This window comes from Neurospora tetraspora, assembly GCF_033439725.1.
Source record: "Neurospora tetraspora strain CBS 560.94 chromosome Unknown B0H65scaffold_5, whole genome shotgun sequence".
In the NCBI taxonomy this organism is placed as follows: domain Eukaryota; kingdom Fungi; phylum Ascomycota; class Sordariomycetes; order Sordariales; family Sordariaceae; genus Neurospora; species Neurospora tetraspora.
This window is the reverse complement of record NW_026944387.1, coordinates 240819-261506: the sequence shown is the minus strand read 5'-3', so window position 1 is coordinate 261506 and position 20688 is coordinate 240819. Positions and strand designations below refer to the sequence as shown.

The 20688-nt window shown below is 53.5% G+C and overlaps 9 protein-coding genes and 1 non-coding gene across 10 annotated transcripts; 5 read left to right on the top strand and 5 right to left on the bottom strand.

Annotated features, from left to right (window-relative positions):
* Positions 1 to 14: 14 nt before the first annotated feature.
* On the bottom strand, positions 15 to 3549 carry B0H65DRAFT_215759 (Utp14 protein-domain-containing protein). Its single transcript, XM_062821987.1, has 2 exons — positions 748 to 3549; positions 15 to 641 (listed from the first exon to the last, which is right to left on the bottom strand). Exons 1-2 carry the CDS (start codon positions 3319 to 3321, stop codon positions 459 to 461), a joined length of 2757 nt encoding a protein of 918 aa, XP_062680085.1. The 5' UTR covers positions 3322 to 3549; the 3' UTR covers positions 15 to 458.
* Positions 3550 to 3645: 96 nt separating this feature from the next.
* Positions 3646 to 4866, top strand: B0H65DRAFT_467810 (mitochondrial ribosomal protein L27-domain-containing protein). Its single transcript, XM_062826925.1, has 2 exons — positions 3646 to 4150; positions 4294 to 4866. Exons 1-2 carry the CDS (start codon positions 3962 to 3964, stop codon positions 4414 to 4416), a joined length of 312 nt encoding a protein of 103 aa, XP_062680084.1. The 5' UTR covers positions 3646 to 3961; the 3' UTR covers positions 4417 to 4866.
* A 465-nt stretch (positions 4867 to 5331) lies between these two features.
* Positions 5332 to 7969, bottom strand: B0H65DRAFT_558613 (uncharacterized protein; the record flags this gene model as incomplete). The annotated part of the gene is made up of 4 exons (XM_062830109.1): positions 5332 to 5603; positions 5900 to 6816; positions 6874 to 6938; positions 7951 to 7969. The coding sequence occupies 4 exons, from the start codon at positions 7967 to 7969 to the stop codon at positions 5582 to 5584; spliced, it is 1023 nt and encodes a 340-aa protein (XP_062680083.1). The 3' UTR covers positions 5332 to 5581.
* Positions 7970 to 10103: 2134 nt separating this feature from the next.
* B0H65DRAFT_401523 (uncharacterized protein) lies at positions 10104 to 10511 on the top strand (the record flags this gene model as incomplete). The annotated part of the gene is made up of 1 exon (XM_062823785.1): positions 10104 to 10511. A coding segment is annotated over one exon (408 nt), but the record flags the coding sequence as incomplete, so codon positions are not given.
* A 401-nt stretch (positions 10512 to 10912) lies between these two features.
* On the top strand, positions 10913 to 11714 carry B0H65DRAFT_575271 (uncharacterized protein; the record flags this gene model as incomplete). Its single annotated transcript, XM_062830615.1, has 2 exons — positions 10913 to 11332; positions 11691 to 11714. The coding sequence occupies 2 exons, from the start codon at positions 10913 to 10915 to the stop codon at positions 11712 to 11714; spliced, it is 444 nt and encodes a 147-aa protein (XP_062680081.1).
* Positions 11715 to 12526: 812 nt separating this feature from the next.
* B0H65DRAFT_575270 (cytochrome P450) lies at positions 12527 to 14236 on the top strand (the record flags this gene model as incomplete). The annotated part of the gene is made up of 4 exons (XM_062830614.1): positions 12527 to 12577; positions 12630 to 13757; positions 13823 to 14001; positions 14062 to 14236. The coding sequence occupies 4 exons, from the start codon at positions 12527 to 12529 to the stop codon at positions 14234 to 14236; spliced, it is 1533 nt and encodes a 510-aa protein (XP_062680080.1).
* A 159-nt stretch (positions 14237 to 14395) lies between these two features.
* Positions 14396 to 15906, bottom strand: B0H65DRAFT_549517 (uncharacterized protein; the record flags this gene model as incomplete). Its single annotated transcript, XM_062829666.1, has 5 exons — positions 14396 to 14645; positions 14701 to 14868; positions 14920 to 15183; positions 15235 to 15347; positions 15430 to 15906. 5 exons carry the CDS (start codon positions 15904 to 15906, stop codon positions 14396 to 14398), a joined length of 1272 nt encoding a protein of 423 aa, XP_062680079.1.
* A 1079-nt stretch (positions 15907 to 16985) lies between these two features.
* Positions 16986 to 17078, top strand: B0H65DRAFT_t339. Its single transcript has one exon. It is a non-coding gene; the product is annotated as a tRNA-Asp (tRNA).
* On the bottom strand, positions 17059 to 18186 carry B0H65DRAFT_467807 (cytochrome P450). Its single transcript, XM_062826924.1, has 2 exons — positions 18164 to 18186; positions 17059 to 18076 (listed from the first exon to the last, which is right to left on the bottom strand). Exon 2 carries the CDS (start codon positions 18037 to 18039, stop codon positions 17278 to 17280), a length of 762 nt encoding a protein of 253 aa, XP_062680078.1. The 5' UTR covers positions 18040 to 18076; positions 18164 to 18186; the 3' UTR covers positions 17059 to 17277.
* Positions 18187 to 18527: 341 nt separating this feature from the next.
* Positions 18528 to 20061, bottom strand: B0H65DRAFT_509433 (aldehyde dehydrogenase domain-containing protein; the record flags this gene model as incomplete). The annotated part of the gene is made up of 2 exons (XM_062828313.1): positions 18528 to 19940; positions 19999 to 20061. 2 exons carry the CDS (start codon positions 20059 to 20061, stop codon positions 18528 to 18530), a joined length of 1476 nt encoding a protein of 491 aa, XP_062680077.1.
* Positions 20062 to 20688: the final 627 nt, after the last annotated feature.

Sequence of the window (20688 nt, the reverse complement as noted above, 5' to 3'; positions counted from 1 at the left end):
CCAAGGTCGTGGTAAAAACGTTATTAACACCCCTTTCTAAGGTTCGTACTTGACACAACAACAGATAACAGCGTGAACAGAAACATGCCCCTTTCAAGAACTACCTCTCTTGACTACATGAATGTTGAAGACGAGACTGCCAGGATCATCGACACTTATTGAACCCGACCTTAATTAACTCCCGTCTATGAAGATACAAACAGGGTACCATGGTAGTACCATGCAACCTTTTTACACTGCCCAGAACCCCCCCTTATGACAAAGACCCCTTATATGGTACGTGACGATACGACAGACCGAATACGCCCATCAGAAAAATTGCGGGCAAACATATGTATCAAATACCCAAACCAGCCCCAGTTCCATAGATATATCGAACAAAGAAAAAAAGAAGAGAGAGAGAAACACCAGAAAACCACCAACGGAATCGATACCCACAGCAGCCAGTCAACACACAATCAGAGAATAGGCTTCGACATGGGCGCAATAATGCCCTGCTTGAGAATGACTCTCGGCTTGGTAGCATCTTGGAACGTCTCCTTGGTGGTCCACTCGGGGCCGACGGGGATGCGCAGCGAGCGCTCGTACTGCGCCTGGCTCTCGAAGGGATGGGGGAGAGAGGTGGCGAGGTATTGGTCGTTCTGTTTTTTTTTTTTTTTTTGTCATCTGTTAGCACTGCTATCCATTGTACCATAATCATAACCATACTGCTAGCATGGGAGAGGGGGGAGGAAAAAGAAAACAAACCTTCTTGACCCTTCCTTCCTTGATGATCACCCCCTTGAGCTTGAAATCCCGTCTCTTCTCCTTCTTGACACCCTCCACCTTGGTGACATACCGGCCCGTGTGCCTCTTCTTCTCGCGGTTGGAGATTCCTTCACCGACCCAGCCGCCCCAGCCGGGCAGAGTGTTGTCGATCTCCTTGTCGTCGTCTTCCTTTTCCACTTCGGCCTTTTCACGGTTGAAGTCGCCAACGACGTCCTCGCCGGCGAAGGCGCGCTTGATGAGTTCTTGGTCGCGGATGGCGAGGGGGAGGTGGATCGTTTCTTCATCGTCGGACGAGGAGTCGTCGACGGTGGTGGCGGCCTTGGTAGCGGCACCCTTGGCGGGAGCAGATGATAACTTCTTCTCCTTGGCCGCGGCGTCCTTGAGCTTGGGTTTGGAGGCCAGCATGGCGGCGTTGGAAAGGTCCAGCTCGCCGACGGAGGCCTTGGCGGCCTTCTTGCTGCTCTTGCGACCCTCCTGAGGAGCCTTTGACCAGGCACCGGCGACGGAAGCAGCGAGGGATATGTCAACTTGGGTAGTGACCGCTTGTTGTGGTGTTACTTGGAGGTTGAACATATCCGTTGTGATACTCTTCTTCTCCTTCTTCTTCTGAGCAGCAGCCGCAGCCTGCTGGCCAGGCAAAGTGAGTTCTTTCTTGCCCATACCGAACTGCCTCCGGCCGATATCCGTCTCTTCAGGACCGTCAGAGTCATAGTCGGAGTCGAGATCTCGGCGGATCTGTGCAATCATCTCCTCGTTTTCCTTCCTCTTCTGGGCTTCGCCGCGCTGCATAAACTTCATCTGCATGAGCGCCGACTCGGGCTCGCCGTCCGCGTAGGCCGCAGCGTGCTCGAGCTGTTCCAGCAACCGTTCCTTGTCGTTCTTCTCGTCGCCCGACTCAGCCGAGTAGTCATCAGACCCGCTGTCATCGGAATCCTCGCCCTTTCTACGTCCCTCAATCCGGCGGCGCAACTCCTCCTTCTGCCTCGCGGCCTCCGTCAACCCAGCGCGGAAGTTATCATCCCACACCGCGCGACCGGCCTTCTTGCCGAGTTTGGCCCATTTGCTGTCCCTGTGACGAGTACCCACACGCTCGAGGGCTCGCCTCCTGTCCAGAGCCTCGCGCTCCTCGTCTGAGTCGATCTCTCCCGCCTCAACCATGGCATCATGCATCTCCTGCTCGTCATGAAGCAACTCCTTGCGGTGAATGCGACGGTACGCCTTGGACTTGATCTTCTTGATGCGCTTCTGGCGGGCCTGCTCGCGCGAGAACAGCTCACGCTCGTGGCGCTTCTGGCGGGTAATTTCCTGCATCTCAGCGGCCGAGAGGCCCTTGCGGGCAACGATCTCCTCGACGTCGTCCTGGTCCTCCTTCTTGGGCTTGTTGGTGGGTCCCAAGCCAGATTCCTCCATGATGGCGAGAATGGTCTGTTCCAGCTCGGTACCCGCCGTGGCCTTGGTCACGGGAAGGAGTTCTTGGTTGTCGAGGCCGGCGTCGTGGGCATTTTGCGCGAGGGGGAAGACAAGGTGATCCGCGCGGCGATTGTGCTTGACGGTGTCGATCCAGCGCTCGAGCGTCTCGGAGGTCTTTTCGTAGGCGGCGGAGCGGAGGAGCTTGTCTTGTTGCCTCTTTGCAAGAGGGATATCGAGCTTCTTGGACTGGCCAGGCTTGGCGGCCTTTTCCTCCTTGTTCATGAGCTTGAGAGACTTCTTCATGTGGGGGTCCTGGACGCCAAAGAGGCCGAGATCTGAGAGACTGAGTTTGTTTGTTGGTTTCGAGCCTGATTGCTCTTCCTCGTCGTCGCCCGCAAATCCGGAGATCATCTTTTGGAGGTTGTCGAGCTTGGAAGGGTCTTCCATATCCTCGTCGCTGTCTTCGCTTTCGCTAGATTCGCTGTCCGCATCGTCTTCCGATCCTGATCCCTCTTCACCCTCCTCCTCCTCGTCACTCTCCTCGAACTGATCCAGTGCCGTGGCGAGGTCGATAGCGTCGGAACCGAGCGACTCCATATCATCGTCGTCATCCTCTTCCTCTTCCTCCTCATCACTGCCGTCTCCACCCTTCTTCGCCTTCTTGCCCTTCTTGTTCGAGCTGCTCCCGCTGAAAGCATATCCATCAAACTTCTCCTCGTCACTCTCTCCAAAAGCCTCATCAGAGTCGAGTTCCGAGTCCTCGTCATCAGCGCCTACACCAACATGCCACTCCTCGCCGTCGCTGTCCTCGCCACCGTCGGAAAAGCCTTCGAAGTCGTCGCTGTTCTTAGCCTTCTTCTTCTGTGGCCTGGCGTCCTCGAAATCTTCCTCATCCTCGTCTTCGTCGTCCTCATCGTCGTCATCTCGTTGTCTCTTTTGGGGGCGCTCTTCGGGCTCGTCGAGGTCTCGTGTGCGGACGCCCTTGGCTTTCTTCTGGGGGACTTGTTCGGCGGCGATGGCGAAGGCGTCGAGGACGTTGTCTCGGGATTTCTTGTCGGCGGCCTTGTTGTTGACTCTGTGCTTGGGACGCCCTCCGCCGGATTTGGGCATTAGAGGCCTGCCATGGGCTTGACGGCCGGGCATTTTGCTGGTATTTGGGGATTGACTGAATGGGAGTTGGAAGGATTCAGTCGAATTCGAGGTCGGTACACGCAAAAGTGGGTGGTGAATTTGTCGTTGGGTGGATGGATGGATGCAATGTCCAACTTTTGCCTGCACGGGTCCTGGAGGTCGAAGTGACCCGAAGTTTCAACTGCCAGTGAACAGCTCCCCCGAAACTTTTTCTGCCGCCTCTGTAATCGATAGTTTATTTTTTGGCGGTGAGCGTCCAACACCCACCCATTTTGCGGGGCTGCGGCAGGCTACAAGGGTACCTGTGTCTGGTAACCTCACTTCATTGGTCCAATTGCTCTTGACAAGGCTCCACCTCGACCCGGCGCGGCCCCGGCACGTCGATGCGATTTCTCGAATTCAGCCCCGTCGCCCTTCGCCCGTCGCCGTCCGCTGTCCAGCGCCAGTCCGAGTCCTGTCTCCGTTCCTGTCGCGTGCGCCGGATCTTCAATCCTTTGTAGCGGATCCCGTCTCCGTTCCACCACCCATAACGCCGAGCTTCCCCCCCCTCTGCGCCCACCTCAACCCTTAACCACCGAGGGCTTTCACCGTCCGAATCACCGACAACAACACCCTCCGTCGTCGCCGCGCAAAGCGCATCCTCTAGCCCACCATGCAGCCCACCCGCGTTCTTCAAGGTCTCAAGTACCGCAAGTTGCGCCTCACCACCAAGGATGTCAATAAGGGTTTCTACAAGGGTAACCGCACCGGCTCCATGGGTACGCACACCAGCTACGGTACCTACAAGATCGACTACAGCAAGGTCCGCACCTATGTGTGCCCAGATTTGACTGGTTTCAAGGTGGGTGGTCCTCTCTTTCCGTCCGGGTTTGGGGTTGGAGTAGGATGGAATGGAATGAGTTGGGGATATAGTGCTGGAGGAGGGATCGGGAAGGGATGATGGTGAAGAGAACAGGACTGTGCTAACAAGAGAAACGATAACAGCTCACCCCCTTCGTCTCCAAGACCATCCGCCCCGTCCACGACCAGTTCCCCGGCGACAAGCTCGGCCCCAGGAACCCTACCACCTACCTTGCGCGCTGGAAGTCGGAGAACGGTCTCGATTAAACAACTCCTTCCCCGATATGCTACGGATCCGAAATGATGACGGAAGTGCGTGCAACGCTAGAAGAATGAGGAAAAGGAGGAGCTGAAGGAGGACAGAGGACGAGAGACATGGAGCGAGGCTCACACTCAATTACCACAAACGGAATATACCCCATTTTTTGCATACACTCCAGTCCGCTCGGAAGAAGGAATACGGAACGGAGCCCACGAGTCTCTATGTACGTCTCGACATTTCGCGACATACTCGCGGTTCCGTGAATGTGTGGGAATTCATGGTATACGTTTCAAACTCCATGGATAACATGCTACATAGGTCTGTCACGGTTGGCGTGAAGATTTGACAAAGATGGAAGCGGACAGACAGGCACGTCGGTCGCCTTGTAACACCACACACAACCCATTGTATACTACAACACGAATTGATGGATGATGACCAAGTTCCTACGACCCTCATGCAATGACATGGGGTAATAAATAGTAAGTCATAAAGTCGGGAAAAGCTGACCATTGTCATGAAAGGATTGTTTTTTCCCCCTGCCTCGCTTACCTACCCCCTCTCGTCCAGGACAAAAAAGCTGAGACCTTTTACAATCTAATACTATTGGTTTGTTTGTTAGCTTGGTACTCCTGGTATACTGAATGGACGAGATGTATCCCGAATTGTCCCAAACCTCACAAAAATAAAATGAATGGCTACAGGTACGGATCGGAAAGGCATCAACAATATTCAATATGGCATATCAAATTTTCAAAATAGCATATGCAAGGTAAGATCACGCTTTGGTTATGGAACGAAACGGATCAATTAGATATATAAACGCCTAGGAAAGTTGACCAGAGGTCTCGAGCTAACAACCAAACCAGTATTGTACACTGCTGTATGCCAAATCTTAACGGGTGATCGGCAAAAAAGGTCTCAGCTTTTCTGTCCCGGGCGAGCCCCTTTCTGCCCCTTATAAAAAACAATGGAATGGAAAAAGTCTAGTACAGTGAACGATGTCTGGATGTGCTTGCTCCTGATGTGTTGACGGTGGCTTGTATCGGCTTTGGCTACTAACGCGCCGGGTCTGTTCGTTCTTTCATGGAGGGGCGTTGGGCATTGTTTTTGCTGAGAGAGTTTATCCCGTCCGTCGATGGGGTATGAGTCGCACATCTGCCGGACACACTATTCAATGATAGAAGTACAGCTGAACGATGTGGTTGTGTGTGGATTATGGCAGCGGTGGCCATCGGTGGAACGAAGGCACGGTGGTTCCTATGAAGGGAGCCGAGGGGGAGTAGGGACAATTCTGCCGGTCCAGGGTGCACGCGACCACTCAGCAGACGGGTTTGGAGAAAGCGAAGGCCAACAAATGTCATTTCGAGCCTTCGTATGGGAGGGGAGTTGCATCGCTATTCATTAATGAGGAGTGCATGAGATATTGCGAAGCTTGTAGCCGGCTCAACACCGGTTTCTGCTTCAGGTGGCGCCGCCCCGTCGGACTGGTGTGCTCTTGCGTTCGCCGCCTGAATGAAATTGTCGCGGTGCCATCGCGCCCTATCCCGTGCATTCCGGAATGCCGTAACTCCTTTCCGAAAAGAGTCGATGCTGTCATCTAATGACCAGGAATCAACCAGAGTCATGTAGTACTTGGGCCGGCCGCCCGGCGCGGTCGGCGGCGCGACGTGGTGCGCGAATAATTTGAGTCTCCCGTCGCAGTAGGTCGAACTAAACGTATAGGCATTGCCGTCGTAGGACGGCTCCTCCTTGCCATAGTTCATGACTGCTTGCATAGCACGGGCTCCGATTGCGCCGACGTGCATTGCTTGTCGCTGCGCAACGCGGGCATTGGCCGTAGGACTTTTTATTTCCATGAAGAAGTTGGGTAGCACCGGAGTATCGACGTCGTTTGTAGGGATGATCAGCTTACTCAAATTACCGTCCTCGTTAGCACTTCTGATCTTTTTATGGATGGCCATCAGGTGAGCTCCGTCGAAGAAATCGGGCGCCGGTTTGATGACATTTTGAGCAATCGCCTCAAGGTTGGAGAAGAGGAGCTTTCCCCCACTGGGGATATCGGACATGCCGGCAATGAATAGGACCACGGTGCGGTCAACGATAGCTTTAGTAGTCGCAGCATCGTTGTTCCGTCGGAACACCTGAAACTCCCTCTCCGTAAATGAGTCAAGGGACGGCCTCCTTTTTGAAAGGACCTCACGTTCCTCCTCAAGATTGTTCGGCTCCGGAATCGTGGCGTCCGGGTTGTCGGGGAAGTAGTGAAACACAGGATAGGCGGAATAGTCAATCATGAGCTGTTCGAAAGCCACATTGTAAGCTGGCGTCTTTGCCGGCTCGATTTTAACACGGGTAGCCGTGGAAGGGGAAGCCATGATGTGTACGGCGCCTTCCGGTTCGGTGTACTATGACAGCGGGTCAGCGTCCGTCCCGTCTTCTCATATATTGTAGCGCAGGCATACCCCTCGAAGATGGCGAAGATCTGGGCCGCCGTGTCGTGCGAACCGAGCAAGGTCAGCGGTGCGCACTGCTGGTGCTGGTGCTGGCCGTGGGGCACTGTTCCGCCGGTCGAGTTCTCGAAGTGCGATACGCGCGAGCGGAACCCGAGATAAGTTGTCCCAGAGATGGGGAGGCCAGTAACGGCAGTACAAATGTTCAGCTGTACAGATATTCTTGGACGGCTGGTGAGGTGTGCGACCCGACTTGATCTTCTCGTTGGGGCAGTGTAGCTCTTGCGGGGCTCTCTTTCGACTTTGCGCGCTCGCCATGACGGGCTTTTATCTACGCGGAGAGGGCGGAGTTGGGAAGGACGAAGGACTGAGCTGACACTGCACCCCTTTCTGTTTGTTGTGTGTTGTGATCAAAATGTGACATGTGTTGTAGAGGAATCATCAATTCAGTAACGCAACGAGAATGACGGCGGCAGGCGCTTATACAGTTAGACAAGGTGAAGAGGATGAAGGGATCAGGTGAATGAGGAGGGATTTCAGCAAACAAAGAAGGTGCTGGCATGCACACCGGAAGCGGAGCTGAGGTGAATGAGGAGGGATTTCAGCAAACAAAAGAAATTACGGAAGGCAGCTAACCCCAGCCCCATACATGCCTAGAGCGTGTTGAGATCAAAACATGATATATCAAGTGCTTCCAGTCTCTCCTGGACTGAGCGAGCAACTTCACCATGACCACGTCACAATGAAGGTAAGTAGAGGTACCTACCTACAGGTCCCCGACGTTTCAGCAGACGGGAAATAGCTCACATAACCCCTAGGACATCATCTGTGCCCAGAGGTACCGCGTTAACCGCAAAGTCGCCGAGGGAGGCTTCGGGCTTGTCTATGAAGGTGCGTGCCTTGCTCCATGTTGTACCCCGGCCGCCGCTGACTGCCCTTGGTAGGAACCGATATGCAATCGGGCGAGGACGTCGCTTTGAAACTTACATACTATGATGAGAGCGCCGGCCCCATACTGCTCGAACGCGAGAATAATATATACCAGGAGCTGTCCGGCGGGGTGGGAATCCCGCAAGTGCGGCTCTTTACCTTCCAGGACGAATACCATATACTGGTTCTAGACCTCCTAGGTCCGTCGCTTGAGGATCTGTTCAACTATTGCGGCCGAAGGTTTTCGCTTAAGACCATCCTTCTTATCGCCGACCAAGCTATTTCCAGGATCCAATACATCAATTCCAAGGGCATCCTCCATCGCGATATCAAGCCGGACAATTTCGTAATGGGGGTGGGAAAGCAGAGTAATACGCTCTACGCAATTGATTTTGGCATCGCACAGTATTTTGATGAGGCCCAGAGTGGCAAGAATACAACGGGTCTCCAAGTGGTCACTATACAGTACGCAAGCCTCAGAGCCCACAACGGCCGCCGTAAGTAAGGTATTTTTATTATACTATTAGATCATCCGTCCCTTTACTAACGCGCGGGAAAGACACATCATGGGCCGACGACTTGGAGTCTCTCGGTTACGTCTTGGTAGAATTTGCCCGCGGCTCCCTACCATGGCAGGGCGTTGAGGCTACGGAGGACGAACGGATATGGAGGGCGCGGGTAGGGGAAATGAAGGAGAGCTTGTCAGGCGAAGCACTGTGCGACGGCTTTCTCCCCAAAGAATTCGCTACGTATATCAACTATACCCGATCACTGGGTTTCGATGATAAGCCGGACTACTCGTACCTTCGTCGGATTTTCAACCGCCTCTTTCGAGCAAAGGGATTCAAATACGACAATGTTTTCGACTGGACAGAGAAATTATTCTATGAGCAGCTACGAGGTGAGGGGGAGGATCATGTCGATTCTTGATTGTTATGGGGGTGTTTGTCTTTCCTTTCTTCGCTTTCCTTGCCTTCTTTTTTTCTCTTGTAACAAGCGGACTGGGAGTTGGCCAGCTTAGAATAGATTTCAATATGCCGGCTTTATCTGATCGCAAAGTAACTCTTGAAATTCGCACCCACCACGCCAAGTGCATCTTCCTTTTGACATGAGTGTCTTCATCACCATACAAAAGACCATGATCCAATTTGGATCGACTCTTTGTTCTCGGTTGGCTATCCTCCCTGACGACACAAGTTCTAGGACGCACCCGACATAGCGCCGTTTCCGGACCTCTTTCTTTCATGCTTCCTCACGCCGTCGGGTTCCGGAAAAATATCTTGGACAATAGCTCACCATGGGACAGCGGCGGTCGTCTCCTTATCGTACTGTCTCGAAATACAGGGTTAGGGTTATGCCTGGCTAACTGTCCGATGGGATAGTGCTTACAGTTATCGCTGGACTCTTTCGTCCCCGTGATCGTCCTCCCAAGATGGCTCAACTGACAAAACTTCCCAGCCTTGGAGGCCTGGACAACTTTCTTGTCTCGGTCCGAATCGAACCTAACTCGTCTCCCCGGGCTCCTACTGCAGCCTCACAAAATGGGCTAACCAGATGAACACAATAGTAACTCTCGCTGCAACTCCAGACAAGTCAACAATCTCTGTGATCGTTGTAAAACAATCTTCCCGACGGATGGGCCGTGGTTCTGGGACCAGGACGGCGGCATGCCAACGGATCAGGGTGAATGGCACCTGCATGACTTCACCATCCGCGACCTCCATGAATCAGCAGAGGCTGGTTGCCACCTATGCCGAGTTTTCCTAGATTCTCTGCTTTCCCCCGATATGATTGTTGGAAAACGCCATGGATATTCCGAATGGTATGATATCAACAAGGACTTCCAGCTTCGATGCACACTGGAAAGGGAATGGGACAGCAAGGAGTTCCCAATGGGGTTGGAGGTCCTCGCAAGCAATGAAAACAAGTGGAAGTATGATGGAGGCTGGAAAAGGCGACAACGAAAAGGGCTTGATTCTGAAGTTGTCTAACGGAAGAGGAGAAACGGAAACCAGGGCAGCCTAAATACCTGGAAGGGAGTGCCGGTGAATGGGCGACCCAGTGCCATTCACTGGGCAGGGCACGGACTTCCAACAAAGTATGCCCTTGGTGAAAGGTTTGAGACTCTAGCGGCCCAACCTTTGCGCTTTCAACCCGTGCGTCTTCTCCAGCCTGAACAAAACAGTGACCAAACAACTTGGGTGACTGATCTAGTTTTCGACACATGGCGAGATCCTTCCTTGTCTGGTCGCTCTTTCACGATAGTCCAGCCTTCGTCAGCCATCAGTTTTAACGCGGCTGCTTTTGCACAAGTACGGAGGTGGCTGACGGCATGCCTTGAGGGTCATGATGAGTGTTCAAACTGGAGATCGATATTGGTCGACACGTACAACTATCAGCATAAAATCCGTTTTATCGACGTCGGGACCGTGGAAGAACCGATTTTCAGATTGGTCGATGGCCAATCCCTCGTCAATAGGACAGGTGGCATCCAATACGTCACTCTCAGCTATCGTTGGACGGCCGAAACGGAGATTACCAGCATGAAGAGCTACAACAAAGCCAGTTATCAAGACTCAATCCCGACCTACAGGTTACCTCAAGTCTATAAGGACGCTGCTGCAGTTGCTCGCGCCCTAGGTGTTCGCTATGTTTGGATCTATTCCCTCTGCATCATTCAAGACTCACCAGAGGACTGGAACGAACAATCATCCATGATGGACCAGACTTCGGCGAGCAGCTCATCTGGCGGTGTCAGAGGCACATGGCAAGCGAGTCTTTTCCGTCATGGATCTGCCGTGGATCGTCAAACCCCTTCCTTGATCTATCTGTATACGCCCAAAGGCAGCATACCTCTATGGGGAGGTTCCCGTTTGCTGATGCTTACACAAGCGCAAAAAGACCCGATGAGATCTGGGAAGGGCTCGCAACACTTTACTCCAAAACGGAGGTAACCAAGCAGGCGGACAGGCTGGTTGCGCTCAGAGGCATATTCAACCGACTGGCGGGGTTCTTCGAAGAGTTGGAGCCAGATTGATGCGTTGCCGGACTGTGGAAGGCATCTTTGATCAAGCAGCTCCTCTGGCAACGGGATGGCGAGATCGACAAGAGCAATCCTCAAATGATTGCTCGCGCTAAGGAGGTTTCTGAGCTCTTTCCGTCTTGGTCCTGGGCGTCATGTGCCACAGAGATCTTTTTCCAGACCTTTCTACCGGGCAGCCATCACCACATTGAGGATATGGTTCAGGTTGAGTCCATACAGCCGGGTCAACCACTTGGACCGGAAGCTCCCTACATCGCTTTTGAGACATCCTCTCGCATCGTCTTGCGCGGTCTACTGGACGCAAAGTTCAACACCGAGCAAGTTTTTGAGCAATGGGCTACCTCTCTCGACGGAACCATGAATGGACTGGAAGTTCTGGTGTCCTACGACAGTGACCGGAATGTCAAGTTCGACACAGACATTGTGTTTGACCGACCAATGCCTGAGACGATCAAGCATCAAGATCTGAGGCTCCTTCCCATAAGGTTGTACTGCCAGGTCAATGATAATTGTTCTGGCTTCGTGGGCGGCTTGTTTGGTGGAGTCACTGGGCGTTCGGGAGGAATTGCCAACTTATCGTCGTATGGGTTTGTTCTCTGCATATTGCGAGAGGGAAATCATCACTGGCTGGCTTGGACGTGTTGAAAAGCTGGCGAACAGTGTGGATGAGGCGATGAGCGAGTTGAGAGAGAAGAGGAGGGAGTGGCCGGTATTGCAACTGGTGTGATGACTCTGAATGCCTTCGAGAATGAGAAGGCATACCTGGGGCACTCGGTCCCAACGTTATTGCTCCAGGAGGGAATCTCTATTCCGGAATACTCAAACAGGGGAACTGGTAACTCCACATACCCTCTAGTTTCTTTTCTACAACTACCTCTGAGCTAGAAACCCCATCTCGTCCAGGACAAAAAAGCTGAGACCTTTTACAAAATGGCTAGGTACGGATCGGAAAGGCATTAACAAGATTCAATATGGCATATCAACTTTTCAAAATAGCATATGCAAGGTAAGATCACGCTTTGGTTGTGGAACGAAACGGATCAATTAGATATATAAACGCCTAGGAAAGTTGACCAGAGGTCTCGAGCTAACAACCAAACCAGTATTGTACACTGCTGTATGCCAAATCTTAACGGGTGATCGGCAAAAAAGGTCTCAGCTTTTCTGTCCGGGCGAGCCCATCTGGCTAGCGTTGATATCCATGCTGGGATATTCTCAGCTGTGTGACGAGTCACCAAACACCACACTTCTAATACAGTACAAAAGCGGTCTCCATGTCGCGACTGATCAAGCTTCGACAAGAACAAACATGACGGTCTACCGCTTTTTTTCACTCATTACGGAGATGCTCTTTTAGGAAAGGACACGCCCTATGCGGGCGGTTTTAGCTCTCTCTCAGCTAGGTACATATGCAACATCTTGCCAACTGGATTGGCTCATAATCCTAGCATGATCCACAAAGCATCTCCGTTATGAGTGAAATTTTGCGGTAGATGGCGGGAGGGGAAATCGAGCTACATGGGAGCTCTAGACGGTATAAGACATGGCGAGCTGTCAACTTCGTAACTTCTATACTAGGAGGTAAGAACGCGGAAAACGGTCATCATTTCATCCTTCTTGTATTCCTTAAAGTTGCAAGGGCTACTTGTTCCAGCAGATTTTCGGGTTGTCTTGAACAACCGCGGCGTCAAGATGAAAGATGTTTTCGACTTCCTTTCCCTCCCCGTGATGCTGATAGCAGTAGTAAGTCCAACGTCTCTATTTCCCTCCACAACACCGGTTAATGAACAGGCAGGTCATATGCCTTCTCATCTTCCACCCTCTCTACAACCTCTACCTTCACCCTCTTCGCCACTACCCCGGCCCTCGACTCTACGCCGCCTTCCACCTCCCTTACGCCATTACCTACCTCCGCGGCCGCTCTAACACCGTCATGCATAATCTCCACGAGCGCTACGGTCCTGTCCTCCGCGTAGCGCCCAACATTCTGTCATACACCGACCCAGACGCATATCGTGACATCCGTGGACATCGCAAGCAAGGGAATGGGCAAAATCCAACGGACGTCGAGGGCTTCTTCTTCATGCAGCGACAGACCTTGCTTGGCATGGATCGCGATGGGCACACGCGCGTACGGAAAGTGTTAGCACACGGATTTGGTGCAAAGAGCCTGCAAGAACAAGAGCCAGTAATCAGAAAACACGTCGACCTATTCATCCGCAGGCTCAAGGACATGACATGCCAAGGCAGACCTGGAGGTACTTTAGACATCGTGGCCTGGTTCAACTGCGTCATTTTCGACCTCATAGGCGACCTCTCCTTCGGCGAACCGCTCGGCTGTCTGGAAAACTCGAGGCTGCATCCGTGGGTACAAGCAGTCTTCGACACAACAACCATGTACGGCAAGCGGATGATGGTCAAGTGGTACAGTCCGTCCCCGTCATTAACCGCGTGGATCGGTTGGGCAGTCGGCCTCTCAGCGCCCCATTCGAAACAGCAGGACTTTGCTGCCAAGCAGGTGGAAAAGAGGCTGGCGATAGAGGACTCGGCTACACGGCTGGACTTTGTTGGTGCCATGCATCGCGCGGAGGGAGAAGGCGGACTCAAGAAGGTGTCGAAGGAGGAGATTGTGTATAATATGCGGTTAATCATGCTGGCGGGGTCGGAGAGCACGGCGACGGCGTTGTCGGCTACGGCTTTCTTGTTGGCGGCACACCCGGATGTGCAGAGGAAGCTGACGAAGGAGGTGAGGAGCACGTTTAAGAGGGAGGAGGACATTGATTTGTGGAGCGCCCGGAGACCGAAATACTTGGGGGCGGTGTTGAATGAGGCTATGAGGGTGTTGCCGCCGGCGAGCTTGAGTATGCCGAGGGTTTGTCAGGATGGGGGGGATACGATTTGCGGGAGGTGGGTACCTGCTGGGGTGAGTTCAGCTTTTTTTGCATTTGAACTGATGAAAGAGCGAGTGCTGATGATGAAGGGTGACAGGTTACGCTGGAAATTTGGCCTGTGGCGATGACCCACAGCTCAAGGAACTTTGCAAAACCGGATGAGTTTGTTCCGGAACGGTGGATGGATGATGAAGAACGGGATCCGGTCTTTGAGAAGGATAAGGCAGATGCGCTGAAGCCGTTCTCCTATGGTCCGAGGGATTGTATTGGGAAAAGGTAAGTGATGTTCGTTGTGTCGTGATGTTTCTCGCTGTACTGACATTGCCATCTTTTTAGTCTTGCGAATGTTGAGATGAGACTCATTCTCGCTCGAATGCTTTGGAATTTCGACATAAGCTTGGCTGATGAAAAGGGCAAGAACTGGGCCAAGGATATGTTGGGCTGGAATTTGTGGCTGAAGGATCCTTTGAATGTTGTGCTTACTACTCCCGTTCGCCGTGGCAAAGAGTAAGGTAAGCGACGAACACCGTCACTTCGTCGTGAATCACGCAGGTCGAAGTTGCACGCTTTAGACTTATGGTGTTCAAGTTCATCAAACAAAAAGAAGCCTTCTGCGCCATACATCTGGTAACAATGTCCCTGCTGGAAGCCACCGTTGCCATCACGTCCGTCACGCAACTGCCACCGACTCCTCTTTGGGAACCAATGGCTCGGTTTGCTCCTTCTCCGGGCCAGTAAACCGCTTGAAGATCTCATCAAATACCTCTTCGGCATGCTTCTCAGCATCATGCTGATGGATCCAGTCCTCGCGAGGAAAGGCAATGCTCTTTGGGTCTTTGGCGACCTTTTCCCAATCAGTCTTGTGCCATCTATCCCTTGTTGTCTCCCCAGTCCTTTGCACAACTCTCACCCGATCGTATCTGCGCAACAATGTCAGTATCCAACCCTTCAAATAAACGAAGTTCAAGTCCTCACCTGATCTCCTGATGAGTCCTCACAGCAGCCTGCACCCCCTCCTTCCCCGCCCTCCTCAAACAAACAGCAATGGTAACCCCATCCTCCATAGCCTGCGTCGCGCCCTGGGCACTAGTCGGCAAAAACGGATGCGCTGAATCTCCCACCAGCAAAATCCTCGCATGCTTGCTCACCCACGTCGGCAACGGATCGCGATAGACCAGCTTTCAATCCACCAACGAGGGGGTCTTTTCCACAATGGCCTTGCAAATGGGATCCCACCCCTCCAGGACTTTGTACACGTCTTCGAGTTTGCCGGGGAAGGACCATGACTCGTCAATGTCGTGCTCATCCCGGTGGGTGAGCACCCAGCAGCAGTCGGAACCGTTCTTGATGGTGCTGAAGAGGAAGTGCACGTCGGGACCGATCCAGCCGTTGAAGGTGTCGCCGTTTGAGCAGAATTCGGAGGTTCGGGGGTCAAGGATCATGTCGGTGTTTGGGAACCTGATGCGTTTAGCTGATGTATGATGGGAGAAGAGTGAAAGTGTGACATACCAAGCTCGCCAAACGGCATACCCGCTGCTCTTGGGCTTATCCTCGAACCCGAGGACCAACTGGCGGGCTTTAGAGCGGACGCCATCAGCGCCAATTACGATATCCGCGGTCACCTATTACTTGTCAGTCCGCATACTTTCTCTCTCCAAACACCCGCACTTCGAAGACGAATGACTGGAAAGAATCCAAACTCACCCTCTCCCCATCACCCAACACAATCCCCGCCTTTTCCTCATCCTCAAAATACCCCTCAACCCTCCTCCCCAAATTCACCTCAATCCCCAACTCATCCCTAGCATACTCAAAAACCACCTGATGCAGCTCCCCCCTGTGTCCATTAAATACCGGCGCCTCTGGGTTCTGCGGCGGGGTGGGTTGATGGTAGACCACCTCCCCGGTATCGTATTTATGGATTCTGAATCCGTACTGCGATAAGTCGATGCTCAACTCGCGCAGGCGACGGGCGATGGCCCCGTCGGACCAGCGGGCGAAGATGCGTCCGCCGTTGGCGCCGAAGGAGATTATATCCCCGAGGACTTTGAGGGTGGGGAAGGATTCGTAGATGGTGACGTGGTGGCCGTGGCGGTGGCATTCTATGGCGGTGGTGAGGCCGGCGAAACCGGCGCCGACGATGATTACGTTGATTCCGGTAGGGGGTTTGGGGTAGGACATTGTGAAGGCGGTCTGGTCTGGTGGTGATGGGATGGTTGTGGTAAGGTGAGTGAGACCGAGAGAGGTGAGGAGTTCTGGGGATCTTGCTGAGGGACTGAAGCGGACTTCTGGGTGGTACAAAGGAGGTTTGATATTGGGGTTACAAGTATGACCGGGAGAGCATAGTTATGTGGCTGTTGAACGTTTCAAAGCAGATCCTCATCTCCAGGCTTTACTGATGGATGAGCTTGACTTGAGAGGTTCAGAAGAGACAACCAACCCAACCCGGTTCCCGGCTTGAGAGCTCTCTTCACTGTGTGATCAGGTGCACCGTAGACATACCGACTTCAAAGGCATTTCAACGTCGCTTTGCCTCAATAATCTCTTTTAATAGTTTTGTGACCAAGATTGGAACTGATGAGAGACAACGAGGGGGATTGTTCATTGTCCCAAAGCGGAATCCTGTTCCGAACTGGAAACACTTGGTCCTACGACGCTAATCATCGTTGGGTTCCGGCAGCATGAGCATTTCATTCAGCCTATCTATGATGGTTGCATCTTGGAAGATCCGATTCTGCCGAGCCTTCCCCTCATCCCTGATAGAAAGGTGGCGGATGGGTGAGGTCCTATGGGCAGGGGTAGGTAGTGAGGGGGTCAAAGACAAAGTGCAACGAACGAATGGACTGTTCGGTACGTGAAAGCAATAGGAGTGAGTATTTCACCGCAAATTTCAATACTTGGACATTCATTCAGTCTCATTGACGGTTCACATCCCGCGTTCCCAATAGTCATCTGGCTTTCACGATGCAACGGCGTTGACCAAGGGGATGCGCTCAATTCCGGCCGCCGTAGCAGCGTGATAGCCAGTCATGTGCAACTGCACGTCAATCCGCAATTGAATTCAGAGACCTCCCTACTCCTACGCAAGAATCGGAGAAGTGGTAATGCATTACTGTCGAACTATCACAGAGTGTCCGCACTGAGTTTTGGTGTTGCCAAAATGGTGCTGCAAAACACCAAGAATGTGCATGCGATTATAAGCAGTAGCTACGAGAACCGTTTCCATCAATCAGCTACGACAGTTGCTCAACAACTGTGAATCTTCCGTAGTATAGTGGTCAGTATGTGAGCTTGTCAAGCTTGAACATCAGTTCGATTCGCTCGAGACCCGGGTTCAATTCCCGGCGGGAGAGACCAGATCCTTTTTTTTTGCAAGTTTTTTTCCCGAGGTCGGTGACGAGGATCCACACCCTGTAAACAAACCCCTGATTATTTTGGCGATGGGCTTCATTAACAACAACTTCTGCCATATGCATAGACCGCCCACCAGCCGACGTCCTGGTCGCAGCAAGTAGCTGCCTACACCAAGTCCGAAACATCAACAGACGTCCCTCACTTGACCTTGACCATCTTAATATTCCCCTTCTCATCGAACTCCGGCATCTCCGCCACCTCTCTCTTCTTCTGCTGATAAAACGTTGACATCCTATACCTACTCTCCCCCTCCAGCACCTTCAAGTCCCTCAACGCCTGCTCCCCCTCCCTCACCACCGTGCTTCTCACCTCCTCACTCCTAGCCACAATCTCACACCGGAAAGGCTGCGGCCGCATATTCAGCCCATTCGTATAAGCAAAGATATCCACCTCCTCCTCCGCTCCTGTTTCCGGGTCTCTGTACTTCCTTATCGTGAAAGCCCAGAGTAAGCGCGCAACAGTGATCCAAGTCCCCTGTTCCGCCAGCGCCTGCCCGGAACAGACCCGCCGGCCCCAGCCAAAGGTCATGTACCCCTTTTCGCCCGGGAAGGGACGGTGGTGGTCATTACCAGGGAGGTAGCGATCGGGGTAGAAGCGATCGGGATCCGGGAATTCGCGCTCGTGGTGGTGGATTGCCCACACGTTCCCCTGCACCCAGCTATGCGGCGGGATGTAGTAGCCGTGGTAACAGTCCGGTGAAGTGTTGGAGTGCGGTTGGCCGCCGATGTTGGCTACGGAGCGCCAGCGGAGGACTTCTTTCACGTAGGCGTTTAGGTACGGCAAGTTGGGGGCGTCGTCCCAGTGCGGCGAGCGGCAAAGGGGGCCAATGACGCGGTCGAGTTCGGATTGGGCTTTGAGCATGGCGTCGGGGGCCGAAGTATGGGTATATCTGGACGCCATCGTGCTGGATTTCTGCGTGAGTGTTCCCGGTCTGTGTCTGTTTGTCTCCCGGTTAGTGAACGATGCGCTAACGATGATGCAGTCTCTGGGTGTACTTCTACCTGCCTGAAGTCAAGGGTCGTACTTTGGAGGAAATTGACCAGATGTTCGAGGCGCGGTTACCGGCGAGGAAGTTCCGCAAGTATGTGTGTGTTGGTCGCGGTGGTGTTGCAAACGAGTCGGACAGTGTCAATTCGGAGAAGAAGGGCGAAGAGGTGGTGCATGCTGAAGAGGTGAAGAGGGTGTCCAGTTAGATTCTTAACAGAAGAGGTGCTGTAAGTGCGGCAGAGTGGGGCAGTATCTGATAGCGCAAGAACACTTATTCACATCGCCTGGTCAAAGCGCATCTCGGGCAATGACATCCCGACAAAGACGGCCGTTCATCCAAACATCTTCCCATTATCATTTTCCTTCCCGTTGGCATAAGTATCACCCCCACCCTCTTTCCTCTACAACTTGGCCTCATCCAACTTTATAATAACACTCTTAACCTCCAAAAAGTGATCCATACTGTACAACCTCCCCTCGCGCCCCTGCCCACTGCCCTTATACCCACCAAACGGCAAATCCCTCCCCATCGTGGGACTCGAGCAATTAATACTGACATACCCGCTCTCCAGCGCCTTCGCCATCCTCATCGCCCTACTAATATCATTCGTAAACACGGCCGCGTACAGTCCAAACTCGGTATCGTTCGCCTTGGCAATCACCTCCTCCTCGGTCTCAAACGTATTGATGTTCAGCACCGGACCGAAGATCTCCTCCTTCATGATCTTGGCGTCCTCAGGCGTGTTAAGGAACACCGTCGGCTCGACAAAGTACCCCTTTGTCTCGTCCAACTTGCCGTTGCCGCCCACGGCCAGCGTGCCGTTCTTCTTGCCTTCTTCGATGTAGGACATAATGTTCTTGTACTGGACCTCGTCCGCTTGGGGACCCATTTGCGTTTGCGGGTCTAGGGGGTTACCGCCGCGAACGGCCGCCATCCGCTGGGTGAAGGCCTCGATGAACTTGGGCGCTACGCTCTTCTGGACGTATACGCGCGAGTTGGCCATGCAGACTTGGCCGGAGTTGACGAGGATGGACATCATGGTTGCTGACAGCGCTTGCTCGATGTTGGCGTCGTCGAAGACGATGGCGGGGGACTTGCCGCCTAGTTCGAGTGTGACGCTCTTGAGGTTGGTCTTGGCCGCTTCCTCCTGGATCAGCTTGCCGGTGCGGGAGGAGCCGGTGAAGGAGAGGGCGCGCACGTCCATGTGGCGGGCGAGGCAGCGACCGGAGGGGAGGCCGTGGCCGGAGAGGACGTTGAAGACGCCGGGCGGGAAACCGGCTTTGGTGATCAGCTCCGCGGCGTAGGCGACGGCGAGGGGCGCCTTCTCGGAAGACTTGAGGACCACGGTGTTGCCAGTGATCAAAGCGGCGGCGGCCTTGGCGGCGAAGAAGTAGACGGGCACGTTCCAGGGGATGATGCAAGCGACAACGCCGAAGGGCTGGCGGAAAGTCATGGCCACGTAGCCGGGCGTGTTGACGCTGGATTGGCCTTGGATATGCGGCCACGCTTCGGAGAAGTAGTCGAGCTCGTCGGCGCCCATGTCGGCGTGGATGTAGTGGCTGACGGGCACGCCCATGGAGATGGCCTCGAGGTGGGCGAGAGTCGACTTGTGCTCACGGAGCAAGGCGGCGAGCTTCTTGAGGTAGGCACCGCGCTTGGTAGGGTCGAGGGCGGCCCATGCTGGTTGAGCGGCCTTTGCGGCAGCGGCGGCGCGGTTGGTGTCGTCTTCGGTGGCTTCGGGGACCTTGCACGAGATCTCGCCGGTGGCCGGGTTGATGACGTTGAAGGTGCCCTTGTCGGAGGCTTCGACGAACTGGCAGTTGGATGTTGTTAGCCTCACTCGGTCATCTGGGTGTGACAGGAGCACCTACCTCGCCGTTGATGAGCAGCCTCGGCTGGAACTCAATGCCGTTCACGTTCACTGAAGTCGACATCTTGGGTGGTGTATATGGGTATAGGCTCGTGATACAACGCTGATAGATGACTGACGGCTTGATATTGGATTCCTGCAACGTCGTGATGGTCCTGCCGGTTGATGTCTGGAGCTTGAACCTGCCGAGGAGGGGGATATCAAGCACTTTAAATGACAACAACAAGCAAGGATAATGAAGACCGGGGAGAGCAAGAGGAGGGGCAAACGCCTCTTCGTAATGACACTCATCCATCCGGTTCTTCATCCTTCCTGTCAGACATTGATCCTTGGCGGCTGACACAGTTCGGATTTTACGAGTCCGACAGGCAAAATCCGAAGTCTATCATTGGCCGCATCGACCGCCGAAGTGTTTTGAGGCATACCGAGTACCACCGGGTTCGTTCGCCGTCTCTACCGTGATCTTGAGTGGTGTTTTGTGGTGTTTCGACCCACAGACGACCACCACGCCAACATCGCCATTGCTACCACAACTCACAGGAAGTACGAAGGACTTTTCGACCGATTGTCCAATCAGCGGTGTTTATTCCCGTTCCGGTGCCTTCGGTTGCCGGCGATAGCACCCTGATGGCGTTGTACGCAGCTGAGTACTCCCCTGAAACTGCCCCGCTACCAAGACCCTCGTGTTGGC

What these genes read in the sequence shown, in the direction of transcription:
- B0H65DRAFT_215759 (XM_062821987.1), bottom strand. Translation starts at nt 3,321, where the DNA reads ATGCCCGGCCGTCAAGCCCATGGCAGGCCTCTAATGCCCAAATCCGGC. An exon ending in AGGAAGGAAGGGTCAAGAAG is followed by an intron (nt 642 to 747) that starts GTTTGTTTTCTT and finishes AAAAAAAAACAG; the next exon opens with AACGACCAATACCTCGCCAC.
- B0H65DRAFT_467810 (XM_062826925.1), top strand. Translation starts at nt 3,962, where the DNA reads ATGCAGCCCACCCGCGTTCTTCAAGGTCTCAAGTACCGCAAGTTGCGC. An exon ending in CAGATTTGACTGGTTTCAAG is followed by an intron (nt 4,151 to 4,293) that starts GTGGGTGGTCCT and finishes AAACGATAACAG; the next exon opens with CTCACCCCCTTCGTCTCCAA.
- B0H65DRAFT_467807 (XM_062826924.1), bottom strand. Translation starts at nt 18,039, where the DNA reads ATGGCGTCCAGATATACCCATACTTCGGCCCCCGACGCCATGCTCAAA.